The sequence below is a fragment of the Cricetulus griseus genome, chromosome 7 (assembly GCF_003668045.3).
Source record: "Cricetulus griseus strain 17A/GY chromosome 7, alternate assembly CriGri-PICRH-1.0, whole genome shotgun sequence".
Taxonomy (NCBI): Eukaryota; Metazoa; Chordata; class Mammalia; order Rodentia; family Cricetidae; genus Cricetulus; species Cricetulus griseus.
The window spans coordinates 97124394-97144884 of NC_048600.1; the positions used below are offsets into that span (position 1 = coordinate 97124394).

The 20491-nt window shown below is 46.2% G+C and overlaps 1 protein-coding gene and 1 long non-coding RNA gene across 5 annotated transcripts in view; one reads left to right on the forward strand and one right to left on the reverse strand.

Annotated features, from left to right (window-relative positions):
* Positions 1 to 20491, forward strand: part of Hnf1b (HNF1 homeobox B) — a 52646-nt gene that overhangs the window by 21235 nt on the left and 10920 nt on the right. For 2 of the 4 annotated variants that reach the window (XM_027426440.2, XM_027426442.2), the window contains exons 5-7: positions 8858 to 9018; positions 14556 to 14691; positions 18508 to 18702. In XM_027426440.2, coding sequence (XP_027282241.1) covers positions 8858 to 9018; positions 14556 to 14691; positions 18508 to 18702 — 492 coding nt within the window. The remainder of the gene's footprint in view (positions 1 to 8857; positions 9019 to 14555; positions 14692 to 18507; positions 18703 to 20491) is intronic. The other 2 variants (XM_027426441.2, XM_027426443.2) reach the window with 1 other exon arrangement.
* On the reverse strand, positions 13598 to 20489 carry LOC118239212. The gene is made up of 3 exons (XR_004770885.1): positions 20272 to 20489; positions 14532 to 14717; positions 13598 to 13719 (listed from the first exon to the last, which is right to left on the reverse strand). It is a non-coding gene; the product is annotated as an uncharacterized LOC118239212 (long non-coding RNA).

Below are 20491 nucleotides of genomic sequence, written 5' to 3' on the forward strand. Positions count from 1 at the left end.
TGTGCCAGAAGACACTTGAATGCACAGCCAGTGGTTGGCTGTCACTCAGCTACACAGAACAGGAGCATTCTGAAGGGTTGACAGCTGGAAGATGAGAGGCAACTGGGGTCAAGAGCCCTGAACTAGGATTCAGGAGACCAGAACTGCTAACAAACAGGAATAATGTTGGGGGGAAAAATCATCAAACTTATTGAGGATTCTGGCCTGTCATGACTTGGAGACTGTGTGTTGCTTCTCGAGGCCCGGACGTGGCTGTTTGAAGTACAGAGAGAGCTTCGCCATTGTGGTGCTTTATTGTTGGGCTCATCATCTGTCTCCCTCCCTCTTTTTCTTTTCTCTCCCTCACTCCATCCCCGTTTCAGGAACTCTGTGCTGTTAGAAGCCTTCCACCTTTATTAGGGACCATTAGGGCTTTACAACATCAGCAGATTGGGTGGGGCCAGTCACAATAGACAGATTTATACTGGGTGTAAACAAGACACCTATAACTGCCAGAGGTTAACACTTCCGGGGCCTGTGAGTGGCAGTCTGTATGCCTGTGCCTTGGAACCCTGTCCATGGCAGGATGCCTCTTCTCAGTCCACACACACCTGTGGAACTCTGATGGCCATGAAGCCTGATTGAGTACTTGTGCATTAAGGATAGGAACTCTCCAAACAACGCCAGGAGTTTAACAGTGGGCTCGAAAAAAGAAACGTGCAGCCTATTTTCTTTGTTGTGTAGAATTTTACTCCAGGGCTCACATCCCTTCCTATCAAAGAAAAACACAGAAGGCTCTGCCTTGATCCTATAGACACAAGGGAGGCCTGAATGGTAGGATCAACCCTGAACTGTGAGCCCTACCTTAGCCCCTGACAGATTCTTCACTGTCTGTCCTGCTAGGCCTCGCACCATGGTATGCTCTACTTAATTATGGAATGAATGTATCTGTTATAGAGAGGCTCCTGATCAAATGCTTAAGGCATAAATACTCTGTATTGTCATTCTTTATTCCACTTTATTGTTAAACTAACCATAACACTCATTTTTCTATGGCATCTGTGAATAGTATTTAAAGCCTACCTACCCTTCTCTGGAAACAATGTCCTGATGCACCATCTCTTATCTCAAGTTTGCAATTCACAAAATAGTGCCAACATTAAGTGCTCCAAGAAACTTCTCAAAAAGCAGAGCCTGGCTTTCTCCCTAATGTTCTCCGAGCTTGATTTCTACTGATCTGGACTACTCATTGGTTTAGTTGTACTAGCTAGTCTCATGGTCTACCGATTTAGATCCCTTTATCATCTCTTACTAACCAATACTCCTTGAACAAGAAAAGTGTGAGACTGGGCCTTTCTGAGTTTCCACTGAGTGACCTGAAACCTAGACTTGGTACATCTGAGGTGCCTGAAGAGACAGGAGAAAATCTGCCAGACTCTGAGCAGCTGTCAGTTCTTTGATGGTGTTCTCCAAGTGCTCCTCTTCTCCTAGCACAGGATAGAAGCCAACCATCATCCATCTGCCAAAGACTCAGTGTCTCTGATACCTGGTGCTCCCTGGATCGAGCATCCACTCATCAGCTTGCTGGGTGATCAACATTGCTCTGTCATGATGATGCTGATGATAATTGGTGTGATGATGCTGATGGAGCTGTCCCAGTGATAGTGATGAAGAGGCTGGGGTTTGACCAGGCAAACCCCCACTTAGGAGGCAACTCTAACACTTGTCAGGCCTCAAAGGATCATGTCCCTGGGTATTCCCTCCTAGCGGGGGGATTGCTTAGGAAAAGGTCACAGTGGAAAAAAACTCTCTTTTCTAAGGCAACTTTATTAGCCCTTTAGTCTCAATACAAATGTCTGTTTATAGGTCCTTACTTTGTGTGGACACCCAGTGGCTCAGTCTTCTGATGGCTTTATAGCCTTCCTCACATTGCCGGCCCTCTAGGAGCATCAGCATTCTCCCTGTCTGCCAAACCTGGGAACCTTTGTTGCAGCCATATTACCCCTGCCTGCAAAGGCAACCTCTCAGAAAAGACAGTGACCCCAGGAGCCAGACTGCAGCAGGATACTGTCTGCCCCTACAGACATTAGATTAGCTAATGATGTCCATCGTTAACCCTTCTTTGGTTTTTAACCTTAGTTTCTTTTTTTTTAAAAAAAGGATATTTAAATTACTCACTCTGCCACAGTAAGAGCCCATTAACCAATCCTTTTCCTTACCTCAAAAACTAACCCAGTGGACACAGATGGGTATCCAACTTGGAAAGTATAAACTTGGGCATCTCACAGCTCCACAAGGCCCGCAAATCTTCCTCAAAAGCAATAAGATGACCTGGGCTATGTGCTATTACTTTTAAGGTTCACTTTAGAAACAGTCAACCTATATTAATATAAGCACTTGCTGTCATCCCCTAGAACAGATGTTGTGCTTGGACTGCAAGATTAGAGAATGACCCACCCATCCACCCCCTACCCCTGCCCCTGCCCACACACACACACACACACACACACACACACACACACACACACACACACACACACTATCCATTTCAGCACAAAATAAAGCACAGGGAGAAGGCGGAAAAGGCCTTACTACATACTACATCCCATACACACCCCTCCATACCCTCCTCTGACACCTACTTTCCTGAAATTGCACAGGCCAGGCACCATGTAAAAGTTGCTGGGAGGAAGCAGGGTAGAGAAGATGGATGGATGACATGGACAGACTAGATGATGACAACCTGCCCTCAGGGTGCATATATTCTCATAAGAGATGCAGCAGCCAAGAAAGGCTGCCAAGAAAGGCTGCAAACCCATACAATTGTTTCAAACTATCTGTGGGTTGTGATAAAGTGACTTAGCATATCAGGAATCCATTTGAGGATTATAAGGAAGAGGTAAGAGGGTCAGCTTTCAGAATGTGAGACTAGATAGGTGACTACCTCAGAACTTCCGCTGTCCACTGTGTCACATGGGCATCTGTGGCCCACTGAGGAGCCCGGTATAAAATGCTCTCCTGGGTGAGGCCTGTGGCAGTTCTCCAGTGCTGGGGAGGCTCTTCTGGCTGTGGCCTTGGACTCCAGGCTGAAGTGATCTTACAAAGCACCTGATGTTTGCTTGTAGACACCAGCTCTCTGGCAAGGACATGAGGACGAAGGCCAGCCTCACAGAAGAAAGGACATAGGGTGTCTGTCCCTCTTCCCCCTTGCCCGTAGGCTATGTCTGAAGGCACCGTGCACATATTTTTAGCTGCTTTCTCCTCTTCCTTCCTTTCCCCGATGTTTGCATTCACTTCGATTCTTTTTATAAGAAAACCAGTTTGTGGGCTTCCCTGAAGTGTCATTCAACATTTTACCCCTTGAGTCAAGAATGTTTGCCGTCCTCACAGGCCTGTCTGTGTTTCTAATGCCATGAATGGGGCTCCTACCTGAGGCCTTTAGGATCTACAACTGAGACCACCCTTGTGTTTAAGTTACTTTCATTTTTCCATCAGTTTCCTCTTCCTAGGCTTTCAGATATTCAGTCTCCTAAACTCTGTGCAAACCCAGGCCTTTATCCTTAGAGAGAAATAGTATTCAGAATGGCAAAAGTCCTGTGCTGTCCACGGAGAAACTGAGGCAGTAGTGCTAATTCATTTAGAAGCTTTGGTTTCTGGAATCCCTGACTTCAAGCCAAGAAATTGTTCACATTCTTTTTAATGACAAATGAGTATCTGAGGAATTAGCCAGACTGCCCATCTCTGTCTCTGTTCTCAAGAAAAGGGAATTAATTGTCCTTAGGTGGGGGTGGTATGAGGACACAGGGCTGAACCACTAAGGCTAGCTTAATACCCCCTCTCCCCTTCCCAGTACAAGGTTGGGGCTTCATAAGAAACACAGTTCTGTCTGTGCATGATTTATGGACATAATGGCTTCATTTTGGAAGAACTTTCTCTCCTTCACATGCTCCCTCCTACCCCAGTTCAAATATCTAGTTTTCAGAGCCAATGGGTTTGGGCTGTGCTCTGCATGAGGTTAGGAACACAGAGGAAGAATGTGTGTGACAGAGCCCTGGCCAGTTGAGTAATGTTTACTCTGTTGGTGGCTGGGGCACTCACCGAGCTGGCATAGGTCCACCAACTGGAGGAACATTCCTGCATTATCACGAATAGGAGCTGGCTTCAAAATGAAATGTCAAGGGTGAAGACATCCCACCAGGTGTTGGGTACAACGTACAGATCCCAGTAAAGGGAACCCCCAGGCTCCAGTGCCAAAGGCCATATGAGGGACAAGATGAGTCCATATTAGCCATATTAGTCCTCACTCTCCTTTCTCTCCTAATACAAGAGAAATTCCAGACATGATTTCCTGGTTGGCGTTGCTCTTTTCATTTTGTCTCCCAGCAAAGCCCAGAGCTTCTCTTACATTGTTTTATTAACCCACCTACCACCAGAGGAAGGAAATTTTTTATGTCCATTTTACAGGAGAAAACAACTAAAAAAAGACCAAGGCCTAAAAATTGATTGATCCAAAAATCATAATGGCGTTAAAGGGGAGACAGACAGACAGAGTTCTAAATGTCTAGAGACTGATGCTTTGTTCATTTCCAGAATTGAAATCTTTTCTGTTTTTTGAGGCTCTTGGAGAGGTGGGCTACATAGCTAGGGATCTACGAGCTATAGGCGGGAGCCCTGAACAGCTCTTCTCTGGAGTCTCTTGAAAGGCAGTCATGGCTGTCTCTGAACACACAAGGCCCAGCGGGCCCTGTATACACTGGCACAGGCATCTAAGAACACAACATGGAGCTAGCTTGCACAAGAACCATTACAGGGCTGGTGGGGAAAAATCACGCCATCAGTGACTCATTTTGAAAAGACAAGCCTTCACTGAAACGTTAGCCGTTTTACAGCCACTAGATGGTTAAAGGAACACGGGTGCCGTCCAACAACAAATGTGACACTTGAGCTTGAACAGGTCCTGAAGTTTGCCTAAGGAAGCAGCAGTCAGGAGGGTTGCAGGTCATTATCATGAAGTGGGGGACATAGGATTGTCCAAAGTCAGGAGGAACTGTGATTCCTGATGGGCATGGACGTGGCTAGCACCTGAGTGGCCGAGGTGGCTGGCAGATGTTCAAGGGGTGTACATGCACACACAGGGCTGTTTATTATATTCCAAGTGGCCACATTCAGCTTTGTGCAAATTTCTGAATTCATCTGGTGCTTCTCAACTGTGAAATTTGTGTGACTTTCCAGTGATGCCCCAGCAATAGACCTGGAATAGACAGATTTACACTATCAATACAGAACTGACCCTACTTTCTCTTTCTGCTTATTCTTTGATCTGGAGCATGGATCCTCAGTGCATCCGAGGTCTCATTTCTTCATTCTGTAAATGTGCCAGGTGCCTGAGGAAGCCACAATGAGTACCGCATCTCTTCCTTTGAGAGGGAGAGAAGTAAACACACGGGAGTACAGAGAGGCCAGCTCCTGATGGCAAATGTCTAGAGCATCAGTTCTGGGTCATGACCCCTTTGGGGGCTGAATGACCCTTCCACAGGGGTCACATATCAGATATCCTGACAATCAGATATTTATATTATGATTCATGGAAGTAGCAAAATTATAGTTATGAAGTAGCGATGACATTAATTTTATGGTTGAGGCCACCACAACATGAGGAACTGTTTTAAAGGGTCACAACGCTAGGAAGGTTGAGAACCACTGCTCTAGAACCTTGGAAACACAGAGGATGGGACCATTACCTAATAGAGTGAAGGAAGAGCATCTCCCCTGAGATGCTACAGGAAAATGAACAGTCTAAACAGAGGGAACAGCATAGGCAAGACACAGAGGTAGTGGCAGAGCCATCTGATCTGAGGCGACCTCATGGAGTGTGGTGAGGGATAATGTATTTCAAATAATGCAGAGTGCAGACTCCAGGGCTCCATTATGCTAGTCACAGGTATTTGGGCTCCTTCAGAAAGCAGCAAGGGGTCATCAGAAGTTTCTGGGAAGAGATGCTAGAGAGGTAACTTGGTCTGTGAAGTACTTGCTGTGCAAGCATGAGAACCTGAGTTTGACCCCCAGTTACCTCACCTAACCCCATGCAAAAGCTGAGCAGGGTGAGACAGGCTTATAATCCCAGTGATCCGGAAGCAAAGACTTGCAGATTCCTGGGACTTGCTGATGGACTATGACAGCATATCTGATGTGATCCAGGCTAGTGGGGAACCTTCTTTTTAAAAAAAGATAATACTAGTAACACAAGAGGGGTACCTAAGGATAAATACTCAGGGTTTTCCTCTGGCTTCCACTTGAATATAAAAAAATCCCAGGGTACAACTGGGTGAAGAGCCATATATATTCTCTCTGCTTTTGACACTTCTAGTCAGTCTTGCTGAATCAAAACTAGGAGATCTGTCTGTTTCGTAGGTTGTTGGGAATTCACCAATAACCCAAAACCCATGATGCCCAGGGAACGGTAGCTTCCAGGACCCCGGGAAAGACTCTAGATTGTATTAAGATACCTTGGCTCTTGGATCTACTTTCTGTGGCTCATAGGGTCCATGATGGTGACATAACTAATTAGTGACTTGAGCCAAGTAGTGAGTACCTCCATGTCACCATGACCTGCCACAGCGGTTTCTCCTATGGGTCTTCTGTGACAGTTAACCTAGTGTCTTCAGTAAATCAAGGTTAACCCAGAGCCTTTGTCATCTATCTCCATCCATGTCAGGGCTAGCAATGGTGATTGAAGAAGAAAAGATCACCCACTACTTAATGAAGTTTCCCAGCACAGTTTTTAAGTGATTAATAGGTTCTCAGTAAAGTTGTGTGACCTCGGTCATCCTACAAATATTTGGATAAAGACAGCTGAGAGTAAAAGGGGAGATACTTGGTGCAACGGTTATATGCCCAGAATGACCTGAGAACTTGCACACTCATTAATTGTGTTCTTTGCCAGGGACCTAAGGAGAGGACACTGTTAACAGTATGGATACTGAAGCCCAGAGAAAGTGCATAATCTCCCCATGGCTATGGCATGGTGGAACCAAGATTTAAGCCCCAGTCACCTAACTCCAGAGCCTCTACACTTTGCATTCCTCATCTGTTGTTATTTCAAGTGTTCTTCCAAATTCATGAAATATATAAAGACTAAGACTCCTTTTTTCCTCTCTCTCTCTCTCTCTCTCTCTCTCTCTCTCTCTCTCTCTCTCTGTCTCTCTCTCTCTCTCTCTGATAAGATCTGTATCTTCCTGGTATGTGGCCTGTGCATAATTGCTTAATATCTGTCCATCCCTGTCCCTTCCCCTGGAAGATAACTCTAGTGACTGTCACGTCTATGAGAAGAGCATCAGTAGGGAAGGGATACAGATGGACCCAGAACTGACAAGCCTCCTTCCTAACTCCCTCCACACTGCACTGACAGTCCCTGCCCCATAGCATGCCACCCTCCATCTTCTAGATAAGGATGCTGGAGCTCATTCAGTAGAGAGATGATAAAGCTGCGATCAAAACAGGGATCCTATAACTCCCAGAGATCTTAAAGGGGAAGTCTGGAAAGCTAGAGATCTTAAAGGTGACCCATCTGTGCTTAGCACAGCTGCTACAACACAACAAAGTTCTTTAGGGCCAATTAAAACTATGAGCTGCAGCCAACTTGGGCTGTGCTGCCTAGCCTCTAATGAGAGGCTCTGGGCTCTTACCATGCCCCCTTGTGAAGGCTTTTGTTTCCCATGGATATCCTTAGTTAATTATTTTTAAATAATCATCGTATGGCCTGTGGTAGGGGAGAAGCCTCCCTGTGACCCATATTTGATCATCAGAGGGTTGGCCCTTTTCCTTCAGCCAAATTAAATAGGCTAAGTCCAGGGACTGTTTGACTTGAGACCGAATCAATGATGGGGACAGGCTGGGAGGTGAGCACACACCTGACTCCCAGGGTTATCGCCACTCTCTCGGGAGCAGGGCATCTTGGGGAGGTAAATAGCTGATCAGAGAATCAAAACATGCAGGTGAAATAGGAGTGAAGTCTGGATGCTTCAGAAGGAAAGGGCAGAAGAGCAGCGGCCAGGCCTCCTGCCAAGTTGCTTCCTGGGCCATACGTCAATCAGTCTGCCAAGGCAGGAGCTGCTACAAGTTGCTCTCTATCAGAACATTCCATCCACGTTTAGAATCTGACCCTAGAATTCAAGAATCTTCTTATCCATGTCCTGAGATCTATCCTACTATCAGCTCACCCTGCCAAGCATCTTTGACCTCGGTCCCACGGTATTTGGCATTATGTTGGGAGCTGGAGAGAAGTTGTCTCCAGTCCTCAAACAGCCCTGGAGAGGAAGCATCCTCTCTATTTCATGAGAGGAGGTAGAGATGCAGAGCCAGACAGGATTTGAACCTACAGGTGTCTGTTTATAAACCTTAAAGTCTTCTCTCTGCCCCTTCTTGCTAGAAAACTTCCTTGTATTGATTAGAAATCTGTCCCACCCTTGTTGGTTGATCTGCCTCTGCCTTCAGAAGGTTCAGCTCTCTTTCTCCTACTTTTCAACCTTCCATCCTCCAACAGAAGTTGACTGAATGACCATCAAGTGCTAAAACACTGGCAATGTAACAAAAAGCAAAACAAAATAGATCAAAGTGGCCTACTCTGGGCTGGAGAGATGACTCGGCTCACAACCCAAAAGACAAACTATCCTACCTTCAGAGACCTTATATTCTACAGTTAAAATAGAGGCCACACCCCCTTACCCCAGAGGAAGATAGCTTGTTCTTGTGAGTGGTCGGGGAGGAGAAAACCATTCTGTTTTCTTGTCACCCACCATTGAAAACAAGAGGCACTGAGTCAGTGTCCAGGGGCCCTGGTGACACTAATGTTTCCTGTTGGGTTCATGTTGTTTTGCAGGAGTGCGCTACAGCCAGCAGGGAAACAATGAGGTCACTTCCTCTTCAACAATCAGTCACCATGGCAACAGTGCCATGGTGACCAGCCAGTCGGTTTTACAGCAAGTCTCCCCAGGCAGCCTGGACCCAGGCCACAGTCTCCTCTCACCTGATGGTAAAATGGTGAGTACACCTGGGCCATTGTAGCCCTGGAGCCGATAAGATAAGAGGCAAAACAAATACAACTTCTCACAAGGCCTACCTCAAACAATGAACCATTGTAGCCCCACAGGGGAAAATGGGGGCTGTCCAGAGCAGGAACGGAAAGGCAGACTGGTGACCCAGCCTTTGGCGGGTAGAAGAGGTGTTCAGTTTGAACCCAGCCAATAAATCTGACAGAGCTCTGCTCTCATTTTATTGATTGAATGCCTCATAAAGGAGCGAGCCGGGTGGGACGCTGTTTGTTTTGGGGCTGCCAGTGACATTTGTGTTGATAAAATGTTCATTCATCCTTCCCTCCAAGGCCTCCAAAACCAGATTTTTTTTTTTTAACCCAGAAAGCACCTCATTTTGAAACAAGCCCCCAGACTCCTTTTGGTCCTGATGAGGACAGTATCAGGTTGTAGCGGATGGCAGGAGATGGCAGACGTTTCCTGAAGGGAGAGGAAGGTCATAATGACAGGTGCAGTGGGGTGGCACCTGGAGTAAGAAACAGTGACTCTGAAGGTACAATTACCTACTCTCAAATCTCAGCTCTGGCACTTCACAGTGGTGCAGCCTTGGGCAAATTACAGAACTACTTTGGTTCTCTTTTCCTCATCTATAAAATGGGGGTAACAGCAATAGTGTTGTGGAGGAAGTGTGATAACGTGTCGGAAAACACACTCAGCATTTCATGAATGGCCGTGCTGTTGCTTCAGCGTCAGCTCCATTTTCACTGAAGTTTTCTCTACCTCTAACCACAGCCCCACACCTGGATGAACCCTATCCTGCCCAGTAAGCCCCACTTGAATTTCCAAGGTTCTAATTCTTCTTCTTCTTCTTCTTCTTCTTCTTCTTCTTCTTCTTCTTCTTCTTCTTCTTCTTCTTCTTCTTCTTTTTTAATACATTTAACTTTTATTGAATTTGTTCTTTGACAACTTCATACGTGTATATGGTGCATTCTGATTCCTGTCACCCTACCTTCTCTAAACCCATCTATATACCCACCCACCCCCACCACCATCCTAGACCCATTCCCCAATTCATGTTTTTGGCAACACAAGGGCACAGGAGAGGGCTTTTGAGACAACAGGAGTATTACGACACCAAGGGTAGGAAATGGAAAACTTTATTCTCTGGGTCATGCTCTGTTTCATGGGAGGGAGGAGCTAGGGTTCCTGACTTCCACGCTGAAGGTGGAGCTGCACACATTCCCGAAAGGTACCCGTCCCCCACCCCCATCTCCTCCCCCCCCCACCGGTGGTCAGTGGGGGCTGGAGGATAACAGGGAGCCCTTGCCATTTTAGTCCTTGGTGTGTGTGCTGTGTAGGCAACACAGGAGTGAGTCACAGCTGACCAAGTCTCCATCCAGTTCTTTGGAAGAAAAACAACATGTAGGTCCTGGGGGGCGGGGTGGGCTGATCTGGACAACTCCAGTTTCAGGAGACCGGAGCTGGCCTCTTGTGGGAGTCTTTGTAAACAAAAATAATGGGGAAACCTGGTGGGAAGCTTTGCTCAGCTCTCTTGTGTTCTTCCCTACCCCCTAAGAGAGACCCTTCCTCCCCACCAACATCTGCCCCCACTACCTTGTAAGAGGCATATATGTCTTTATGGTTTCTTGTTTCCTTTAGTGTTTTTTAACCTTTATTTTATGCGAATGGGTGTTCTGCCTATACATGTGTCTGTGTACCATGTGTGTTGGACCTCCTGGGACTGGAGTTACAGACAGGTGTGAGCTGCCTTGTGGTTGCTGGGAATTGAACCCAGGTCTCCCAGAAGAGTAGTCAATGCTCTTAACCCCTGAGCCATCTCTCCAGCCCCCAGTCTTTTGATTTCTTAACAGTCATGTAAAAACACAAACAAGTTAGGGTTAAAGCATTACGCAGGCTTCCCTGGTAGAAGTTCACTTTACTTCTCAGTGAACTAAGAACTCCTAGGTGGGGCTGGAGAGGTGATTCAGTGGTTAAGAGAACAGGCTATTCTTTGTCCCTTCAGAGAACCTGAGTTCAACTCCTAGCACCCACACAGTGGCTCACAACCGTCTATCCGTCTATAAGCCCAGTTCTATGGGATTTGATGCCATCTTCTAGCTTCCATGGGCACTAGGCACTCTTGTGATGAACAGACATTCATATAGGCAAAGCATTTATACACAGAGAATAATAATAATGATAATAAACTCCTAGGGTTAGAGATGTCTCAGGGGTAGAGGTGTGTTGCCTAGAGGAATGAGATGCCAAGAACTGAAAAAGTAAAATAAAATACAATTCCAAGTCTTATTTCTTATTACTTAAAGGTCCTTGGAATCTGTCTTTGAGTCTCTTGGGCTTCTCTAAAGCAGAGTCAGCATTGCTCTCACTGGGCAATGTGCTATCAGATTGATGATTGACCAAGACAGCACACCTCGATGTTAACAAATATCTGGAAGTTTGTTTGCAGGGACCAGCTTCTCACTTGTCTCCAACACCTTGGTTCCTATGTTACATCACTATTGCCAGGTGCCCAAATTCAAGAGTCTATTCTCTGTTAATGTATAACGAGTGCATCCCAGATTGTGTTCCGCCAACACAAGAGTGGAATATGGCCTAAAAAGAACATGATGGAGCTGGAGAGATGCCTCCGAGGGTAACATACTTGCTGCATAAGCATAAGGACCCAGGTGTGGATTCCCAGAACCCACATAAAACTGGACACAGTAGGAAAGGAGGGAGATGGGATGAGAGGATGAGAGAGTCCCTTAAAGCTTGCAGGTCAGCTAATCTAGATAGCCTGGCGTTAGAATGGCAAGCATCAGGACTAGCCTGTCTCAAACAAGGTTGAAGGCAAGGACCAACATCTAAAGTTGTCCCCTGACCACACACATTATGCTGTGGAGTATGTGCTTGAAGTCACAACAAGTGGCACCACACACACATACACACACACACACACACAGAGAGAGAGAGAGAGAGAGAGAATGAGAGAATGAGAGAATGAGAGGAGCATGGTCCAGGGAATCCAAATATGCAGTCTTGGCTTCTGACATATACCAACAATAGGGTCAAAGAATTGCTTAGCTTCAGTGTCTTCAATTGCAAAATTGGAGAAATGACGTCGTGTGATAGAGTTGGTGTAAAGATTTCTTACAGCTCTCTTTGGGAGTAAACCTTCCCCTATGCCAAAATAGCATAGCTATTAAGGCTGTAATTTGTGTTTGCTGATTTTTTTTTTTTAACTCATGCAATACTTTGGCAGTATTAAGTCAGACCTTGGAGGCAGATCACCTGCATTCAGCTATGGTCTTACCAGTTGAGACCTTTCTTTCTTTTTATTGAAAAAAAAAAAAAAAGGTTAGGGACATTTCTTAAACTCTCTAAATTTTACCTTCTTTCTCTGCAAGATAGGGCTAGTAGCCCAAACCTCACATGTTGTGGGCACATAAAGAAATTACCGTATCAAAGGTATTATATAATCCAGGTTCTACAAATGGTTATGTTAAGGGTCATCATGGTATCTTTGGTAACTCTCTGGCTTCCTTCCATCCTGGAAGCAAGCAGAAAGTAATGGCTACTTCTTAGAGAGGGAAGTCACTTGACCAAGGTTGCCAAGCATAGTAAGTGGATGAGATTGAAAATCTGGCAAAACTTAACTTGAACTTGGGCTCCCTTGCTTACTGTCCAGTGACATACAGTTCATCTGTTATGTCTCTTCAAAGGATCAGTTTCTTAATATGTAACTCAGTGACAAAAAAATCATAATGTTTGCCCTTTTTGTGTCATTATGGACTAATAGCAAAACATTTTTTATCATTGACACCCACTTTTCTGTTGCACCCATCAAACTGAAATGCTGAGGGGGGTGACCTATGCTCCTCCATTGACTTTCCCCACAAGACCCTATTACCCAAGGGATTTGGTCTGAGGGCAGGTCACAGATTTTTTTTTTTTTTTATGACTCTGACATTTTGAAAAACAAGTCCAGCAAACAGGCTGGTTCTCTCTTGTTTGGTGTGGTCAAAATTCCTTATTGGTCATGTGACCTCTAACTCATTTCTTGATGTTCATTTTAAAAACACAAACAAACCTATTCAAGATCCCACCCACCCACCCCCTTCCTTCTTTTTTCAAGTTAACCTTGGAGAGTGTGAGGTTGACCAGAAGGACAGGGTGGGAGCTATCATCTTTCCAGGTACTAGTATGAGACCGAGAATCTGACAGACTCTAGGGAACAGAAAGATATAAATAAGGGAGCTGGTTCTGTGATGGACCCTCTTCAGGTTCCCTAGTGCTCTCAGCAATACCTGGGTCTTTTCTTAAGAAAAACGATTAGAGCCAAGCCATGGTGGCTTTAATCCCAGCACTCAAGAGGCAGAGGCAGGCAGATCTCTGGGAATTTGAGGACAGCCAGAGCAACACAGAAAAACCTTGTCTTGAGAAACCAAAAATTAGAAGTTATTTCAAAACTGTGAATGGTAAACTATTATGAAAAAGTATGTATATAAAACTGATTTTTATATATGATTATAACTAGCAAGAGGATATTAGAAATATTTCTGATTAATATTGGAGTCAAAATAACACATTTTTTAAAATGGTTTTTATTTAGTACTATGGAGAAAGTTCCATCAGTGGGTTTATAAACAACATTTGTTAAAGCAAGAACGAGTCCCTGGCAGGATTTGATGCTTGTTATATAATGATACACCTGGAAAGATGAAAAATAGGAAAGGATATCAGTAGGGACAAATAAAATACAGCAGTTATGTGCAAATTACATATGCAAGAATTGGTCACTTCCACCTATGAATCTGCTGGTAAAATGTGATGGTGAAAAACAATGGCAACTGGGTTAGTTGTCTTGTCATTAGTAGTATCAGCACTTTGAAGATGGAGGAGAAGGAGGAAGGAAGAAGGAAGGAGGGAGAACAGTTTTAAAGTATGGTGAAGATTTGGGGACAAACACCCCCCCCCCCCAGTAATTAGTGTGGGGAAAAGCAGAAGATCCTCCTAGGTCAGACTGAGCTTGACTTGAAGAACAGGTGTACTGTTTCCTAGCTTCAGGATCTCAAACAGGATGCATAGCTACTCTTGGTCTCAGTCTTTCATCTGGGAAATGGGCACATCAGAACTCTCGGGACACAGTGAGCTGATGCATGACAAGGGCTCCGGGAGCACTCTGTACTCCTTCCTGGTTCCTAGTCTAACCTCGCTAGGGCATTGCCTCAGTTTTATTTTTAGCAGACACCTATCTCTAACATCAACAACATAAAGGGTAGGAAATCAGGATGCAGGGCACCTGAAGAGTGAGCATGTGACAGTCATGTAACATATGAACAGGAAAACTTCTGAAGCAAGCTGGCAACTTGCCATGAGGACAGAGCCCTGACTGTCACTGCTCTCCCCTCGGTGTCTAGAATGGAGGCCACCCCACTGTTGAGCTTTCATTGTTATGTGAATGAATAAGTTGCAAAGTCATAGCAGTCTGGAAACGGCCCTTAGTGCTTTAACCCTACTCACGCTGCTCTTCTTTGTCCTCTCCAGCAGATCACTGTCTCAGGAGGAGGACTGCCCCCCGTCAGCACCTTGACAAATATCCACAGCCTCTCCCACCACAATCCCCAGCAATCTCAGAACCTCATCATGACCCCCTTGTCTGGAGTCATGGCCATTGCACAGAGTAAGTTCCACTCTTGGTCAGAAAACCTGAGGGCAGGGAGAAAAATGAAAAGCAAATCAGCGTGACAGGAATAGGCACAAAATGCCCCATGTGAGACATACGCTCCTGCCCCTAGAGGTTTTTCAGGGTAGAGTGGCTGAGACAGGGCATCACTATCAAGCTGGCCTTGAACTTGCAGCTATCTTCCTGCCTATGCCTCATGGCTGGGCTCACAGATATGTTCGGTTGTTCTCAATACACTTTTGATTTGATTTTAGTTCTTTGGCTTTTTCTCTCTCCTCTACAATGTCTATCATACATGTATCCTACAAGAGATCTTTTCTAATGGCTTTGAATCCAGGTCACAATTTACTTATGCACAATTTAGTTATGCAGCCAGTTCAAGTTGCTAAACCCTTCTGGGGTTGGATTTCCTTGTCTATAAAATGAGTTGGTAACGTTATTCGGTGATAAGGAATATAGACATGCTTGTAAATCCAGAAAGCAAGACCTCTCACAACTGTGGTTTATACGCTTGTTTCCTGTTCATTCCTAACCCTGTGTATTCTCTAGGAAATTCTTGGGGTTGGTGAGGATGGAGCAAGGTTTTGATGGGTTTCTGAAGAAGTCCTTTTATGTCATAGGCAAGTCCTGTAAAATTGCAGAGGACCCAGAAAGGGCCCCTGAACTAGCATCTCTGAGCTTTCAAGCTTTTAAAGAGAGGTGGGTTGTTTAACATTGCCTGAAGATGGTGGGGTGGGGTGGATCAGGTCCTTCTAGCTCAAGCAGGCTCTCATTCTGCAGCCAGCCTTGCTCCATCAGAGGGGGGCATTCCCAGCTATGGGAAGGCAAACTGTAAAACAGAGGGTTTGGACTTTTTTCAGCTTCACCATCACCAAACATCTGAGGGTTTGGACATTTTCCTCTTTGCTGTGACCACTAGGCAGTCATTATTTCTCATCTTTGTAACCTGAGGAAATCTTCCTTAGATGGATCCAGAGATACCTGAAGGTGGCATGTCATTCATAATTTTCAACTTTGCACTGCCCATGGTCCTCTTGGCATCCAGGTGTCCAGGGCCCCATGCTGATTGCTTCCTTGTCTTGTTCCTGCGTTTTGCTTCCCTCCCCTCCCATCTCCTAAGAACTAGAATCACATAAGAGAATGCCTTCTTTGAGGGCAGAATAGGGCAGGGGCCATTGAAAGCACATGGATTTATTGAATCATGTGTGTGCAGCTCTTACCCTGTCCTTAGCTGTTAGGATGGAAGCACACTCTGCATTTACTTTTGCAGAAGGGAAATGGGAATAAAGAGATCTTTAGGAGATTCAAAAGTAAAAAATTACCTCAAATTCACTTCTATTTCACTGGCCCTTCTGGTACACAGACTACAGTAGCCAGACTAATACCAGGACTTGGATAAAGAGTGAGATGGCTTAAACCAGCTTGCTTACCTTCCTAAAGTTCATGGGTTTGGGGTGATGGCTCAACGGGTAAAAGTGCTTATGTGCCACCAAGTCTGATGATCTGAGTTTAATCCGAAGAACCCACATAAACATGGAGAGAACTGACTGCTGAAAGTTGCCCTCTGATCTTTGACCTATACATGTTCATGCCTACACACACACACACACACACACACACACACACACACACACACACACACTCACAACCATGGGGTAGGAGGGGGAGGCCTATGGATAAAGTATCTATTTCCTTATTTCTTCAAACAAAGTAGTACACAAATTGTCCCTCTTTCTTCCCAAACCAAGCTTCGACTAAGACACACACTCAACTGTATCAGTTTAGGTGCTGTCTGAGCCAAAGCTTTGCCTGGGGCCATTCTGTATTTTCCACGTTTGTTCTTCCCATCATGTGCACCCGGGCATCTCAGCCTCCTCACAGTGTCTCCTGCAGCATGTGGACAGGGTGCACACTGACCTTAGGCACAGGTGCGCATGTGCACTGGGGTAGACAGAGCATAAAGAAGGGTGAGGATTGCCAGGAAGTTTGGCTGAGACCCAGTGCCCTCCTCTAAGGGAGAGTCAGTTAGAGAGGTTTCTTGTTTTCTTGTGTATGCCAGCTCCCTCCTCAGCTCTGCAGGACTCTGGACAAGTGACTTGTCACTGCCAAATCTTCATTATCTTTGCTTCTTCCGGATAAAAAGGCCACAAGTCATACGCCCTGGAGGAGCTAGGATGACATCAGAGGTTCTCAGACCTGGAACAGACGCACACTGGGATCTCAGACTGTCGAAAATGAGATTCCTGGGCCCCACCTCTGCAGGTTTTGACTCACTGAGTCTTGGGCGGGGCCCAAGAATGTATATTTCTTAAAGAGGTCCCCTGGGTGGCTCAAAAGCTCAGGCATGTTTCCGAACTGTGCCTTTCAGTGTCATCCAGTCTAGATGTGTTCTTTCCTGGACAGAGACTTCCCTATGAGAGTAGTGGGCATGGGCTCCTGGATAAACAGAAAATTCATAAGGTTTTCTGGGAGCCAGAGGCTGTCAGTAAGAGGAAGGAAATTGAAACAGTAACAGGGTGTCAGGTGAGATGCACACTTGGGGAGAAGCTGAGTTCCCCAAGGAAGTAATATTCTAGTGATATTCTGAGGGTGATCAGAAGAACCATCACCCCACCCCACCCCCATCAAGTACCACCTAGGGGAGCCAGGAAGAGGGTTATCTGTTCTTCCTTTCTGCTCAAGGATCTCACCTTTTAACTTTCTGATAACAGTATCTGCTAGAGCTCCAAGTGGGCAATTGTTAAGACTGTGCTGTCTCCCTGGAGGACGTCCCACAATCCTGCTTAAGCTTTCCAAGTGCTCTCCCTTGCAGGAAAGCTCTCCTCCAGACCTCCCCTCTGCAAAAGGCCTTTTTCTGGATTTCCCCTTTTCATCACATCCTCCCACCCCTGACTTCCCAGAAAGCTAGGACTAAGGAGTATTGGCAGCTCTGGAACAGAGACTGGGGGAATGTCTCTGTTCATCCTCTGGCTTCCACTCTGATCCTGTCTCATCTTTCCCAGGGCCACACCAGGGAGCAACTAGATTATGGAGACAAGGAGACCCCAGCCTTGCAGTAGTGGCTGGGATTCAAAAGAGGTCTCTGGATATAGGCCTGATACCAAAGCACAGAGGTTCCCCATGTCCCCAGAACCGAAGACCAGACCTACTGTCACATATTTAACTTATTGCTTCCTCCTCCTCCAATCTAGTTCTTCAGGTACCAAAAGCCCTAGCATATGTCCACGTCACAGACAGGCTGAGGTCTTCTGTTTTCTTCCTCTCTCTGCTACTGACAACAGAGTCAGTCCAGCCTCTTCCAGGGGCCTTGTGGGCTCTACTGTGTATCCTCAGACCTCTTCCTTCCAGGACTGTGGAAGAAGGTTTGGTTTCCTTTGACTTGAGGTAGTGGGGTTAGGGTATGCAGGGCAGAGGGGGCTGCTGCATACTGCTGCCCTCTACTGGAACGACAGATCTGAGTAATAAGCCATACCCTAAAGTGAACACCCTTAACTAGAGGACACCAGGGCAGGCATCTCACAGTCCAGCATGTGCAAAGCTGGCAAACAGAGTTGGCTTTCCCAGAGCTCTGGTGCCTCCAAAGGAGCTGAATTTTGGAGGTCATTGGATGATTTGGAGAGACTCTCAGGCTTTGGAAATTTTTCTCTCCAGGTCTTGGTTTCCTTGTTTGCAATCTTCGGTGCAGTCTCTTCCATAAAAGGCTCAGCCCAATGATATATACACCAAGTAGGGGCTCCATGTATGACAGATGCTGTCCCTGTCACATCTGTTCATCCATGGTACCACTCTGACTTTTCTCTCCTGCTCCCACAGGCCTCAACACCTCCCAAGCCCAGAGTGTTCCAGTCATCAACAGTGTGGCCAGCAGCCTGGCAGCCCTCCAGCCTGTCCAGTTCTCCCAACAGCTACACAGTCCTCACCAGCAGCCCCTTATGCAGCAGAGCCCAGGCAGCCACATGGCCCAGCAGCCCTTCATGGCTGCGGTGACTCAGCTACAGAACTCCCACAGTAAGGATACACACGTGCCAGGGTTGGAAGTTTCTTGGAAGATTACTGGCTTGGTTTTCCCAATCTATTAGCAACCAAGGCGATTTCTCAAGTCAGATCTTGGGATGTTGTTCTTGCTTTTCTATCCTCTTCTCTGGCCCCAAGGCTCCAAGGAGGGAAGTTTGCAGAGGAACATAGAGGCCTACTATCAAAGGGCAAAACACGTGAAACACACAGCAGTTTCTCATCCCAGGCCCTTGAAAAATCTCACCAATTGGCCCCAGCACTCTCCCTCAGCATCACCTTTGCAGCCATCCCCAGGTGGGCAGAATTGGTATGCAGCTTGTGATCTATTTGCCTCTCTAAAACAGAGGAATTTTCTGGAGTCTTAAGTGCCCATAGCCTACACACCCTGGAAATCTCTAATTGAAAACCATGAAGCTTGGGTGGAGATACAGCTCAGTACTAGAATACTTGCCTAACAGGCATGAGGCCCTCAGTTCAATCCCTGGCACTGAGGACAAAACAGACAAGGGCTAGAGAGATACCAAAGTTAGTAAAAGCACTTGTTATGTGAGCATAAGAATCTGAGTTTGAACCTCCAGAACCCACACCAAAAATCTGGGTGTGGTGACATGTGCCTATAATCCCAGCTCTGGGGAGTACGGACAGGTAGATCCCTGGGGCTCACTAGCCAACAGCTTAGCATACGTGGTGAGTTCAGACCAGTGAAAGATCCTGTCTCAAAAAACAACACATACCACACCAGAGGAGCAATAACTGAGGTCATCCTCTGGTCTACCTACACTTGCATGCAGGCAGACACACACACACACACACACACACACACACACACACACACACGCGTGCACCCACACATACATGAACATACACTCAGCATAAAAACCAAACAAATTAAAGCCATCAACCAACATGGAAAATATCACCTGTCCTCTACCAAGCCAAGGAGCACCAGAGTCTCTGCCCCTTGCACAGAAGGTCCCCACATTCGGGTTTTTTTGCCTCCATATCCCTGCCTTCCATCCTGACCTCAGGCCTCCACTATTCTGGCCAAGCCTGGCTATAGCCCCAATTTTCAAGTTAAGAAATTATAGAAGGGAGGATGGATGTCTTGCCTACTTCAGGAAGTATCTGGTCTAGACTAGTCTTGGTAGCTGTATAGCCACCAGCTACTCTGAGTCTCGGTTTCTCCATGCATAAAATAGGAATAGTGTGCTTATGGAGTAATTATGAACATGAAATAAAAATATGGGTGACCTGCCTTTCATCAGCCTAAAGCATTGAAGAAATGCAAGTATGTTTACTAAGTCACTCTTAAGAGGCAAGGAGGGCAAAGGGGATCGGAGTCCTTCCTCCAGCTGCCTTGGACAAATGACAGGTCTGAGGTTGAACTGCCCGGTTCAGCCTTCCCTCCTCAGGGCTCAGTCCTGATTCAGGCCTGCAGGGCTGGTTTCTAAACAGCCCCTCCCATTCCAATCACATATCTTTGGCTTTTAAAACTCTGCTGCAGGCTGTGGGACCCACATGTGCCTCACTATCCTTCCTCTAGAGTCTGGGTCCCCTACTCACCCCACAGGTCTGGGGAGGACAGCATCACAGTGGTCACCATGACCCAGAGGGTTCTCAGACCCAGCAGACCTGACTCTCCATGAAGAGAGAGCCCAGGGGGCTAAACCAGGAAATAACTAGCAGCCAGTGACCTTCACCTCCATTTCATACTGGAGGCCTCCTTGGTAGGGTCCATGTTTTGGGAACATGCTGGTCCCTCCCTCGTGGCCAAGCATCCACA